The 14616-nt window shown below is 38.0% G+C and overlaps 1 protein-coding gene across 1 annotated transcript in view; it reads left to right on the forward strand.

Annotated features, from left to right (window-relative positions):
• The window catches only part of LOC150092099 (uncharacterized), a gene marked incomplete at both ends in the record, with an annotated part of 300006 nt that overhangs the window by 134666 nt on the left and 150724 nt on the right, over nucleotides 1–14616 (forward strand). The window contains one exon of the mRNA XM_090415309.1: nucleotides 15–146. Coding sequence (XP_090271435.1) covers nucleotides 15–146 — 132 coding nt within the window. The remainder of the gene's footprint in view (nucleotides 1–14; nucleotides 147–14616) is intronic.

Below are 14616 nucleotides of genomic sequence, written 5' to 3' on the forward strand. Positions count from 1 at the left end.
TTTCTCATTAACAGCTCGAACAGCATGCAATGCAGATGAGTTAGAAAAGTGTATGTTGCCAAATAAGTGTTCCTTTACACTACGGGATGGAGTGAAATGTGAATGCGAGGAGAACTATGATCAAGTCGACCAAACACAGTGCACACGTAAGTAATTAATCCGTAATCTACTGTTTTCTTCTTATTATTATTATATTTGGTTATACCAAACCAAGCATAATTACTAATAGCATCTGAGATATAAAAATTGCACTACTGAAGAAAATGAAAAACAAAAAATATTACTTACAGAATATCGTGTTACTTACGCATTGTGTAATGAAGCAGGACAAAGTTTGATATAGTGATGGTGTACAATAAAATAATGAGATAAGGATATAGCGAGAAATGTTGGTAAGTATAAGGGACATTAGATGGAATATATACGAGGGGCTGGAAAGTTCTGATAAACATCTACTACAAAAATGACATTAAAACAACTGATATAACCACAAGAAAGAGCATATTAGTTTCGTAAGAATTACAAATCAAATTAGAATACAAAACAATTTCGTCGAAAATATTGCCACGAAACACCAGTATGGCGTGCCAACGAAAGGCTAAACAGGCCTAAATCAGGTTAATATGCTCGATATCAATATCTCTATAAAATGTCTATAAAATGCTGTAGCAATAAATTCTATTCTTCCACCATAGCAGAGCTCAGCTCATCAAATAGTGGAGGCAGTGGCTGAGTCCAATAAGACGTCAAGGGGTGGTCCATACATGGTCATTAATTAACGTCTGGTGATAATTCTGGCCACAGTACTCTGTACATCTTCAGTTACATGAGAATCCTCTTTGAGTTGAGCTCTATGGGAAGAGACATTATTATGCATGTAAAAAATTAGCGCAACCGAATCTCTATAAAGAAAGTACAACATATGGTTCAAGGATCTCACCTCGAAAAAACATTATCAAAAAACATGAAGAGGTGTTCGAGCGTTGATTATTATTACACTTCACACCAGAACGCTATCCCTCCCCCCATCTTAACTATTCCTTCCTCTGATGTTGAAGGAATGGTACTGCATACTTCGTTCTCTCCAGGTCAAAGGTCTCACAGCCCATTTGACTCAAACGGGACTCATAAGAAAACAGAACTGTGGCCTATCTCTCAAGACTATAAATCACTGTGTTCATGTCACTAGTTTTGACGAGCTCTGCTGTGGCTTTTGGTTAATTGAATACAAACCACCCTTCCTTGCGTAGAGTCCATTTGAATTAAGCCTTCTTAACACAGTCCGTTGGAAACGGTTTCGCCTGTTTCACAACAACCTCAAAAATGATGACAGAGTATCACATATACGTCTCTCTGTTAAAGCAAGGTAGCGGTCTGTTCTGGATGACATAGCGATCGGACGATCTTGTTCCGATAGCTAAGGATTACACGAATGATGATTACATCATTCGTATAATCCTTCTTTTTACATGAAACTACATCTATAGTGACGAAGACACAATAAACCAAAGTCTCACCTTCACTTGCGACTGAATGCTTCAAATGCTGCAACGGTCCGCCATCAAAGACTCTCTAAACGATGAAGAATTGCAGCACAGAAAGTAATGGAGTTGTGTTGACAAAAAAAGGATCACATCATCGGCTCACTGAAATAAAAAGGGACAAGAACGCCATCCCTTTCTTCTTTCCCTCCCTTCTCTTTCGTTAACTTCTGGAATGCTTTTTTCCTTTTTATTTCAATAAAGAACTTAGGAAATAATGGGAAATAGAAGGGATATGAGGGAGGAGGAAGTAAGAAAATAGAAATAAGATCATAGTTTTCATCTTTCTAGCCGTGCTGTTAGATGCTAACGCTTTTCACCACAATCACAAAGGATCTTTAAACTCTTCTCGATCTTCTTCCAGGTAGTAATGAGATTCTAGGCCATTAGCCAAAAGTAGTCCTGAGATTTCTGAGTTCCTCCCATAAAAACCTCCGTTTGAGAAATGAACCAGAATACCACTAGTAGATGTTAAATTTCCGGATTTTCGAATAATAATAAATAAATGTTGATAGATCCATTCTTTGTAGTGGCCAAGGTGCATTATTTGATCATAATGTGTGTGTCACTAATAGCTACACACTCTAACATGGGAAGCGGTGTACAGAACATTCTTGCAGGAGATGGTCGTTGTACTTCCAGCATTGTCAGAGGATTGATAATGTTAACACATTTCTCTGTAACCTTGGAAATGTGGTACTTCAATTCAATGAAGGTAAATATATCAGGACCCTTTGTCTATGGTTAACTCTCTGGTGAGAACTGAAGATTGATATGTTTCCCTTTTCGAAAGAAGCGGAATGAGTAGTACATCGAATAGCATCCACAACACCATTAGAGATGATGGAGTAGAAGACGTTGAACTGTGTCGATGCCCTGGCAGAACTAACACGAGCTCTGCAGTTTGTAGAACCTCCAGATGTTGATGTGTACTGGAAGGCTTCCATATGCTGTTTTCCATGTAGGGTTCTTTCTCGAAGGATAATATCCATACCTGATTAAATTATCGAAGAGGATGTTGTTGTGGGCGGTATCGTAAGTACATAGGCTGTTGATAAAAAGTTCATACAAAGTCTTTTGTAAGTGGGAAAGTCTGTAGTCGATGAGCAGAGTTGTTTTAAAAACTTCTCTTATATAGCACACCTCGCATTTGCTGTTTGGGACCTTGACTGTCTGTAATAGTAGACTAGCAGAGAGCTGGAGCCTAAGGTGCACTACACAAGCCAGCCACGAAGACGCTTAGTTTCCAGCGCCCTGTTCAGATCGCAAATGGTGTTGCTAGATAGCATACTGTTGTAAGATAACATATTCTTAGAACCGAGAGGCCAAATCCTCTAAGCTTCACCAGTAATTGAAGAAACTGGATGTTTACTTCACTTCGAAAGTTGTCCCATAATAATTTTGATCTCTTGATTTCCTGATACGGTGAAACTGACGACAAACTGATAGGCTGGCAGATGATTATTTGATTCATGTTGTCCTGGAGGATGAGAGTATCCGTTTTCCATTTAAAAGCGAAACCTGTCGAAAGTTTTGAATTTTAGATAACTGGTGCAAGTTTGAGTACCTGGTATCCATTATTAATGTGAAGAATTGCTGTTCATAAGACGTCAGAAAAGGTTAGGAATGGCTAAAATAACAGTCCGAGACCTGTTTAAAATCTGGAAAGGTGGATCTATCTCCATGGAAACAAAGTCGAGAATTTTGGATGCAGTTGTTTTTCCAACAGCGACTTGTGGATGTGAGACTTGGAACCTAAAGAATTCAGATAAGAAACGGATATCTGCTTTTGATTACAGAAGGCTGTTGTGGATATCATATACTGAAAGGCGTACAAATGAATGGGTGTTAGAAAAGATCAGCAGAATTTTAAGGCTTTTTAAGGATACTGACAGAAGAAAGTTAAAATATTTTGGACACATAGAAAGGCTGAAAGAGGGACTTCTCAGAACAGTAATGGAATGTAAAGTTCCTGGAAAAAGAGGCAGGGGTAGACCGTCAATGAGATGGATGGATGGATGACGTGTGTAGAGTGACTGATCTTCAGAGAGTTGAGGCCTCCAGAAAAGCAAACAACAGGACTACATGGCGAGGCCTGGTCTGGCACATCACCGAGCATCGGAGTGAACAAACGGCATCTGTAGATGCCCAGTGAAGATAGTAGTAGTAGTGTCGAGTTCAGCCAGTGCTGAAACGGAATTCTTTAGATGGTAAGGAACGTCCTTAGAAGCTAGTGTGCGCCTAGTTCCCGTATAAACTAGACCACACTTCATACAGTAAATTTTAAACTGTGTTTTCAGGAGATAGTGCTCTTTGATATTTTGTTTTTCTAAGATATAAAACAAGATACCATTCGAGTTGTTCTGCCTAAAAGTATTACAGATCCTCTTGTAATTCTATTAGTTCCAGTTCCATAGCAGATGATTCTGCAACCAGAGGTTAGATAACTGGATAACCATTCGATAATAACAACCAAAATGGATTTACAAGAAAGGGGAAGTAGGGCTTCAGCCTCTGTAAGTTTTCAAACCTGTCTAGGAACTTATCAAGCAGTGCTTGTAATTTATATTTATATTCTTCAAGTTTGTGCTCTTTTATTTCAGTATAAGAGAATGTATTTACTGTCCTTTTGAGATTGGGAAAGTACCTTAAGTTTCTTCACAATACGCTTCTTCGAAAAACTTATTTTATTCATGAAAACTCTCTTAGTAAGATCAGGAACAATCTTATCTTTACTGGAGAGCCATTTTGCCGATGATTCATTATATCAATGAGGAAGATTAGATCTAGCATCCAACTATCACTTTTCATTTGAGAATAGAATATTTTATTTTCTTCAAGAAAAGTAGTAAGATCCTCAAACCTACTTAAGACATTACTTGTTGACAGTCACCTCACAATGCAGTAGAAAGAGACATCATTGGGTTTATCTTCAAGCTCCAGTTCTTCAATAAATTTTTTTTTCACTGTCGATGGGTCTTCTCATTTAAGCGTATTAAATTGAAATTACAAGAGCAGATTTCATAATATCTTCCCACTTGATGTACCTGTCCGCCAAGTATTGACGATGAATAACGCAATGAACAGAAAAAAGCAGAAAAGGGGAGATTGCTTTACATAAGTGCAATTAATCCTGTGTTTTTTCCTCACCATTGCAGGTGTTTCATCTGTTGCAACACTGACGATTTTCTACAGTGGAATAGCAGCATCTGTTAAAGCTCTGTCAAGAGCAATTTTAATGTCAACACCACATGTTGTTTCGTTAGGCTCCACTAAGTCCAAATCTTTTCTCTGACAGTTATATTAACGGAAACATAACGAACAAATATCGCAGTTGTGGGTTTGGTTGTCCTGCATGTCTGTACATTCGACAAGAGCTAAGTTGATTGCAAGAGAATTCTCTAAATCATTTAGAATTTTGCTTGCAATATCAGCTCTGCTCTGGGAAATACGCATCTCTTTAGTGCAAGGTGAAGCTGGTGTTTTTGCTATAAGTCGCTGAAGTTTTATGTTATCTGGATCTCACACTGCAACAGCTTCAGCTATATTCTTCTTAAGACATTCGCCATCAGAATATGGGCGTTTAGCATAAGCAATTTTCCATGATATAACAAAACTTACTTCAGTCGTTGTATCGGATTCCTTACTGAACCTTGTCGACAGTGTCTGTTGGTTATTTATTGATGATATTAAAAGAATTAAATTGTTTTTCCGTAATCTGATTGAGTGACACCATGCAGATGAAACACAAAGGTTTACTTCATTTAACGGTGAATACAAAATCTTCCTCCCACTTTTGGTTAAAATTTCTGTTTTCATCTTCATACTTTCGTTTCGTATAATTAATGCCTCCGTCTTCCTTTACAAAATTTTTACAGACACTTCAAAAAAAAAATTAAAGTGAAAAGGGACAATCAGCTCCTACACATGAAACACAACCAAACTCCACACCGCCAAGAATTACACTATCACTCCGCTAGTTTCTTTGCCGGCAACACAGACACACACTCCACAATCACGTTATCGCAAACCATGCCCAATAAAACTAAAACTAACATTATTCTAAAACTAAAACTAACAATCTCCAGCACCATTCTAGAGGAATTGTGCTGGAGATTACTGAATCTCCAGCACAATTCCTCTGTAATCCTTGCTTAGCCGAAATTTCTTTAATCCCTGACTAAAATCTAGCATTAAAATTAGCATTTAAATTCTTAAATATATTTACTCCCATTAACATAAAACTTATGTTTTAATCCAATGGAATCTCATGTGGAATCGCAGTAAATGATTATGAAGCTTGAAAAAATTTTATTTACCTTTCATATTAAGTGTGATGTAAAATGGATCTCAGCCAACACATTTCTGAATATTATATGTCAAAGAGCCGCATGTTGCTCGCTAACAGAGGTTTGGCCATCCCAACTCTACTGCGTATTTATTATTATTATTATTATTATTATTATTATTATTATTAAGAGACACCTTCAAGAAATCCCTGACTCTCTGGAGGTCTCATGTGATACAGTGTCAAAAGCTTAGTGAGATAAAAAAAACCTACTAATGTTAATACTCTTTAATTTTCTGAGAAAATCACCAGGAATAGCTTAGCCTTTCTTCCTACTATGTTAATTTATAGTTATGTATCTGCTGTCATGAATACCTGCTGAACAGTGACCAGCCATGTCATGTTTCACGCTCCACATATTTATTTTTATTTTACCTTCGTGTAACAGTTCTTAGATGTTCGGTTTTAGTTATGTAACGGTTTATGTTTACCGCGTATTGTTTTTTTTTTTTTTTTGGTTCTTCCTAACCCATAAGAGGCCGCTAGTATATGTATCGAAACTAGTTGGTTTAACAACCTAACAGTCTAATATTATCACGATCTATTAAACCCAGTATCAGTTATCATTTGTCAAAATGGTTCATATTGTTTATAATACCCCTGATGATGTCTAGAAGCTCAGTTCGCAATAATCAATGCTTCTACAAATAACCTACTAATTACCTCTATGTTTAGAAGAGGAAGGCAGAGAGCAGCAACATATCTAATTAGAGTAATCTAAACATGCTAAATACGATTAAATTCAGAATACCCAGCTGTTCAGTTCATAACTACGATATTCTCTTCTTGAAGATATTAATCCACGAGCTTCTCGACATAAGGCCATTGAGCATGACTGTCTTGAAGGATAAGTATCTTCCCCTATCGTACCGCCGAAGAACGAATATAGGATTATGGAACCTCGTCTCTGTAAATTCCAGCATTCGTGTTTCCGCTAGGAATCACAAACAGGTCGTTGTGTACACTAAATGAGATGCCTCCTCAAAACATCACCCTACGTCCACCAAAAGTGTTTCTTTCACAGATATTGCAAGAATGATAACGTGCACATTATTCTCTTCCATGGCACACCTTGTATCGCTTTGTACTCGTAGAGAAAATCGGAATTCGTCTGTAAATAATAGCGATCCCTGTTGGTCTTGAGTCTAGATGACGCAAAGCTTGGCCAACTTCAAACCTTCCTCCTGTGGCATAGGGAGCTAGCCAAGATGACTACCGGCTAGTTAGCATACTGGCTACCTTCCTGAAGCATCTCAGGAAGGTAGTCTGTGAGTTCTACCGATTTTTAGTCTTACGGTGACTAACCATCTGAATTCATCTATTAAGTTTTGTCTTTCAGCCAAATCGAAGAATTTTGCTATCACCAAAATCATGTTTTCATTCCTGACACGGGATGGAAAACCACTCAAAAACGCTTGCTTTATAGTCGTGTCTCATTTGCATATATCGCTGGCAGCACCACTCATTTGTATATTGTACTTGAGTTTCACAATTTTTCTCTTTGTTCCTTCGTTCATGGCCAATGTATATGAATGTTCTATTCAAAAGAGGATACATGCTGAACAACAATGCAGAAAATTTGGACCAGCTGCGGCGCAAGATAGGTTGGGTCCAATTACATAGGTTGTTAAACCGGTTTGGAATCATTTAAAATATTTAAATCATGCAATATCAGAATATGTCCTACATTTGTAGATTTAATAGGATAGGAGTAAATGGATGATCAATCCTATTAGGCATGAGATTCTTAAGAAAAAAACTTGATGAGAAAAGATTACCGTCTGCATATCAGGTTCATCCCATAAGTATTACGAATGTTGTACGTTAAGTCTCAGTAGGAAAAGAAACCAATTCTGCAAGCTAAATACAATATTCAGACTTTTACAGTTATACTGCAAGCACAGTACAGCGCAAAAAAAGATAAAAAAAAGTACTGAATAACTATAGCAATATACACTATCTGAACAAATGTATCCGGACACCTACTTGAAACTATAATCAGACTTTCCCTGTGACACACTTTCCAGTAATGAACATTAATACGGGGTTGGTCCACCCTTTGCTTCTATGACAGCTCTAACTCTGCCAAGGAGACTTTCTACCAGGTATCGGAACGTCTCTGGATGAATAGCAGCTCATTCTTCTTGAATAGCTATAGCCAGAGCAGTTCGTGATGTGAGTCGTTGGGGTCCGGAACGGAAGTCGGCATTCTAATTCATCCCAAAGGTGTTCTATGGGATTCAGGTCAGGGCTCTATGCTGGCCAGTCCATTTCTGGAACGTTATTGTCCACGAACCATTTCCTCACAGACCTTGCTTTATGAGCATTGTCATGCTGATACAGATAATATTCTTCTACCGTAGACAGTACGCAAAGGGTCAAAATGTCCTTGTACCCCTTCCGCATTTAGATTTCCGTGTAGTGTTACGAGAGGGCCAAACCCATTCCATTAAAAAAAAAAACACACTGTAACGCCACCTCCTCCAATTTCACTGTTGGCGCTACATACGCTTGCAGGAATGGTTTTCCAGGCATTTGCCACACCCAAATACTCTCACCGGAATGCCAGATGGTAAATCACCCCTAATCCAGTTGTCCGCTGTCGAGTAGCGTCGCTCTATATACCACTGCAGGCGACGCTTAGCGTTCAAAGGAGAAAGAAATGTTTGGTTTTTGGGTAGCTGCTCGACCATGGAACCCCCATTCCTCTTAACTATCGACGAACAGTCATTGTGCTGACTGGACAGTTAGTAGCACCGCAGAAGTCCAGGGTCATTGTATCACTCGATGTTTGGCGATTTCCACGAACCACCTTCTTCAACGCTCGATGGTTTCTGTCTGTCATTAACGCGGCATACCCGACTGTGGCTTCATTGTGGTTCCTTCCGGTTTCCACTTCACAATTGCGTCACCAACTGTTGACTAGGGCAACTTGAGGAGGGTTGAAATGTCCCTGACAGATTTCTTATTGATGTGCTCACGAATAACTAGTCAACGTTCGAAGTCACTGAGCTCCCATGACTTCACCTTTCTGCTCGTACTTCTTATCATTGAACAACACACTTTATACCGATAAGTGAGGTCGTAATGTCATCTAGACGTCAATTTACGAATTTTAGAGGGGGTCTGGAGATTTTGGAACAGATAGTGTATGTCAGGGATTTATTGTATGTCACGGGTTTATTAACAATCAATATGTGTTAACACCTGGTGATATGTACATCCATAACTATCGATGGAATCTTGGTCGAATAAAGCATTAACGGTAGATTACTCGAAATGGGTGCGTTGTCTATCAAGACAAGTGCATGCTAAAATTCTCTGTCATCTTAGAGAACAAGGGTTGGGAACACCTGCTGGACATATCGTGTACTTTTACTACTTTGTTCATCAAGTTTTGAACACGAGTTATGGTGAAACACCCATTCCTTCAACATAGAAGAAGAGGGCAACAAATGATATGAGGTCATATGAAGGCGGGTGCGGGAATTCAGTGAACCTCGAAATGAACCAACGGGGGAAGTGTTCTTATAAATAGGCTCTATAACCACGTGATGTGTGAGAGTTTGCTCCGTCTTGGTTGAATATCTGTGCCGAAATGTAATGTTTTTGTACGATACATCCAGTGCAAATCCTGGATGAACGGAACCAACACATTCTCGATGAATCCCTGGCTATTCAACGTCGTTGTTACACTTCAATGAAGTAGGACCTAATAATGTAATGATCTTCTTGCTGTGAAAAGGTTTTTCTTAGACAAATTTAGGTCTTGAAAAACCAACAAACCTGTAGGTTTGTCTCTTTACATGATCACTTAAATGAAAATGCGCTTCTTTCGAGAAATTTTATGTATGAATAACGGATCTTTAGATATATTGGTCAGCACGCGTGCACAGTATTCCCGCTGTGCAGTGTAATCCGTTACTGTTAAACACTGACCCAGCTGAATGGCGTACGAGAAGACAGCCAACTCCTTAAGTATTCACTGCAGTGATATCCTCGGTATCCAAAGTTTTACTTCTGTTCGGCTTTGACTGCGTTTCGGAGGCTGTAACACTTTCTCGAGCACAGGCCAGTCATTCATATTTGTGTTAACAGTTCGTAGTCTCCCCGAACGCCTTTTGCAGTCCGGAAGAACACTCCTGGTACATCGGAAACTCTCGATTAAGGCAATGACGACACTTGGGCACGCTTACAGAAACGATGAACAAACTGCTCACAAACATGTCGAAGGCTTGGACAATTTGATCTATCAATTCCGTATGGAGGAAAATAATGCTCAACAATAAATGCCTTTTCCTCCAACATCAACGCCATTGCTACAGCTAAATGTAATGGCGTAGACTCTACACATACTCTTCTATTAATGTGTAAGCAGTCGAACAGCATATCTCGTGGTGCGTGTAATTGTACTGAGAGGTATGTTGATTTATTTTTTTTTATACGGAATACCGCAAAAAAACAGTACTGAACTATTTCTTGCACTATACCGTATAAAAAAAATAAAGGTGGAAGAATAAAAATAGTAGATGTAATAGTGATAGTGATAGTAGTAATAAAAAGTAGATGGCATGGCACTAAGAAATGCGGAAAATCTAAATTTGCTTAGAGCTATCAGTCTGGTATATATAATATGGAATTAATGAAAAACCTCACTCATCACTGGATTTGAGATCACTGGATGAAAAACCTCAAGGGAATGAGCAGTTATATCGATTAATATATCCTTATGTCCCAATGCGTCGCAAAATTTCTCCAATCGACTACAGTTATTAATTAACAGTAAGTCCTAAATAACAGAAGGGCGTCTAATTAAAAATGGAAGAGTCTTACCAATTCATGAGCACAAAAACACACCCCATCTTCCTCCCTAAGCTTCACTTACTTCGTCTCCACGGTGAGTAAACATAACATCTTTAGTTCGCTCGATTATAAATTAATTTATGATGTGCATTTTCTCCAGAAGGTACAGAAGTATTAAACAAAGACTTAAATTTTACTATTTCCCCTTAAACATTTCTCAGGAAAGAAGCAGCATTGAGGCCATTCCAGTCATGCTACTATTCTTTCAATCAACACTTTTTTTTGCTCTCTCTCTCTCTCTCAATCGTGTGACTTTTAACTCCGTTTTGACTTTTGACTCTCGCTTTCATAGTATTTTCCGCACCATACCCATCGCTATCACTTTCAAGCTAAATCCCATCTGCCTTCGGTAATGCGTACATCTTGCAGGCACTGCATAAAGTGTGGACATAAATTTATTGTCAACATACTCATAAATTATATTACACAAAAAAACAAAAAAAAATGTTCTAAATTTTGTGCAATTAAATTGCAATACGTTTCTGGCAACAGTTATAATTTCATATGGATGTATTTAAGGAATTAATGTATAGTGCTTACTTAATATGTGGAGAGACTTTTCAGTATGGAATATGTCGACTCCGACCTACGATGCAGATATCACAACCAAACCATATCACACACACATGCCATGTTTAGAACCAAGCGATTGAGGACTGTTTGAGGCCAACTGTCCCATTCCTTCTCTAGAGAAAAGATAAGGCCTTGTTTGTTTTCTGGGGAAACTATCAGCAGCAATGCGACACTATTGCGTTCCAAACATCTTCCGCGTTGCTGAGATCTGAGGAACATGCTGGTCACTCGATTCGATAAATATCATCGGTGTCCAGAAATATCTCTAATGCTTGTGTAAGGGTGTGACGTGATATTGTCATAAATAAAATTGAATTCTTTGTCTACAGCACCAACAAGCAATCGAACATGACGATGAAGAACTTCGTTGCAATATCAAACAACAGCCATAGTTTTTCTTCAAGCGCTTGTAGCTCGGTGAGTCCATTAAGCATAATGCCTCCTCACACCAAGACACCAGAAACAGCCGTATCTGTCCATTTCAAAAGCATTCTCGCGAGATACGCAGTATCAATTTCAAGCCAGATCAAGTGTTCTCTAGAATTACAGAAAGACTGAACCGACTCTCATCTGTAAAGAGTGTATTTGTCCATTGGTGTCTTGTCCAATTGTTATGGATGCAACACCACTGAAAACCTGTTTTAAGGTGAGCTGTGGATAAAGGGCTACCGGCCTTCGAGCGTTTATTTTACTATTTAGTTTAAGATTGCGTAAGTCATTGATATAAATTCTAAATAAAATGGATCCTAAGACGATCCTTGTGTACACAACAGTCTACTGTTTTGGAGCTGCTATACCTATTTTTTATTTTTATAATTTGTGACTTAGCATTTAAGTAATTTTTGAACCGGTTTAGGACAGTACTTCGTGTTCGTATGATTCTAATTTTTCAATTAAAATTTAATGTAATACAGTGTCAAAAGATTTGTGTATATCTAACAATACAGCTAATGTTAGTTTATGTTCATCTAGGGAGGCATAAACTGTGTTTGCGAAGTTTCATATATAATGTTCTGTGCTAAACGTTTGCCTAAACCCAAATTGATTCTTTGAAAAGAAGTTGTTTTTTCCAAAAAATTCAAGAGTCTAATTTTTTCAATTTCTCTAGTATTTTCAAAAAAGAAAAAAAAAACAGTAGAAGTGAGATAGGTCTGTAATTTTTCATAAAGTTAAATTTATTTCCCCTTTTGCAAATCGGCACAACAACGGCCATCTTAAAATTTTTAGGGGTTCCATAATAGGTTCAGCATTCTTTCACAATGCTAATGTTAATATTATCGTATCCTAAAGTTTTGGTTGATTTTAGGCTAGCTATAATGCTTTCGATTTCTTTTTCGCAAAAGATATATATATAGTTATTAATTCTCTTGGTTCTATTGATTCTATTAAATCTACACAAACAGCCCCGAGTTCCCGGCTTCCCTTAAATGGGACAGGGGTGCGAGAATCTCCGGGCTCAACATGGTGTGTTCAGTAAAACTGTGAACCTGGAATGTTAGAATCCTGTATGAAGCTTACCTGCTTACCTTCTTAGCTTACCAGCTTAGCTTACCTGCTTAGCTTAGCTTACTTGCTTAGCTTAGCAGGTAAGCTAAGAAATTCTACTCAAGAAATGAAAAGACTTGAAATTGGGATTCTAGGAATGAGTGAACTTAGGTGTCCAGGATCAGACAAAACTCAAGTTAATGACATGACAATATGTCCCTCTGTAAACTGTGAAAACAATCATCAAAACGGAGTTGGAATAATGTTAAACAAATATGTCAATAAGTGACTGTTGAGCTTCATCCCCTACTCAGATAGAATGATGTTATTAAAATTGAAAGATCAACCACTAGATGTTAATCGTAAACAGGTCTATGCCCCTACTGGCTGACAAGACTGATACCAAGATCGAAGAATTTTTATGATCAATTAAAAGAACTAATGAAAAACACAAAAAAGCATGATATTAACATCGTAATGGGTGATTTTAATGCTAAAGTTGGGAAAGGTAGAAGTGGAGATGTAGTTGGCGAACCCGGACTGGGAACAAGAAATGAGAGAGGTGACCGTCTTATTTAATTCTGCCAGGAAGAGGAGCTAATAATCATAAACACATGGTTTAAGCTACCATCCCGAAAGCTGTATACTTGGCGATCACCACAGGATAATAATGGGAATATAGTCAGAAACCAAATTGATTACTTGCTTATTAATCAACGATTTCGAAGTTCCATAAAGAGTACAGAAACATACGTAGTGCAGATATTGCTTCTGATCATAACCTACTGGTGGCAGAGTTAAAACGTCCGTAGATTGAAAACTATATTTAAGAAACATCAACAAAAAAGGTTTGATTTAGTAAAATTAAACAACACAGATAGAGCCTGTGTAGCTCAGTGGATGTGGCGTTTGCACACCACGGTGCTTGGCCGCATGAAGGAAGACTTGGTTTCGTGTCTAGTCGGTGACTAGAGGAAATTTTTTCTAAGCCTTTTCTCGACCCGTTCCCGAGTTAGTCGATCTCTGGCATGGGCAAGCGGGTTTTTTCCTCCCGGAAACTCGGGTTTTTCGTCCCGTAAAATCGACCGTAGTCCCCACATTATTTCAGACATTAAATATATTGTGTTAGGGTTAGGAACGACGATATGGCGGCACATTTGAGCCATCTCTCTTCACTGTGTACCGCTTAATTAGTGATAGGCTTGGGCCATCTATCTCTGATTGGTACCATTGAACTGCACACTCAGTCTCCAAAAAGTTAGATAGGGCTAAATGGCCTCGCCTACTCCCGTATACGGGAATAAAAAGGCATTAGCTGATTTTTTTTTTTGAAACAACACAAATAAGAAAAAAATTGAGTCAAGAGCTGAATCAATCACTTATCAAAAATGATGACTCATGATGGTTGATGAATCATGGGAGAAATTAAAATCTGTCTTCATAGAGAAATGTACCAATATCTTATGTCCTAATAGAGCAGTAAAAAAACAGGAAAGATTGGGTGACTGATGAAATTCTTTCTCTCATGCATCAATGCAGATCATATAAAAATCATAGTCCAACAAAATCTAAAGAGGTTCAGAAAATTATTAAACACAAGATCAAAGAAGCAAAAGAAAGCTGGATGAATGAAAAATGTAAAGAAATAGAAATTCCACAGGAAAGGCATGACAATTTTAACTACACAAAAAGCTGAAAGAGACCTCAGGTATATTTAAGAAAAAGTAATTCTGTATCCTTCGAAACAAAAAGGGAAAAATAATATCCGAAAAGGATGGCAAAATACAAGAATGGGTGAAATATATA

The sequence above is a fragment of the Typopeltis vanoorti genome, unplaced genomic scaffold (genome assembly GCF_054136105.1).
Source record: "Typopeltis vanoorti isolate ZY-2024b unplaced genomic scaffold, IOZ_Tvanoo_1.0 HiC_scaffold_690, whole genome shotgun sequence".
In the NCBI taxonomy this organism is placed as follows: Eukaryota; Metazoa; Arthropoda; class Arachnida; order Uropygi; family Thelyphonidae; genus Typopeltis; species Typopeltis vanoorti.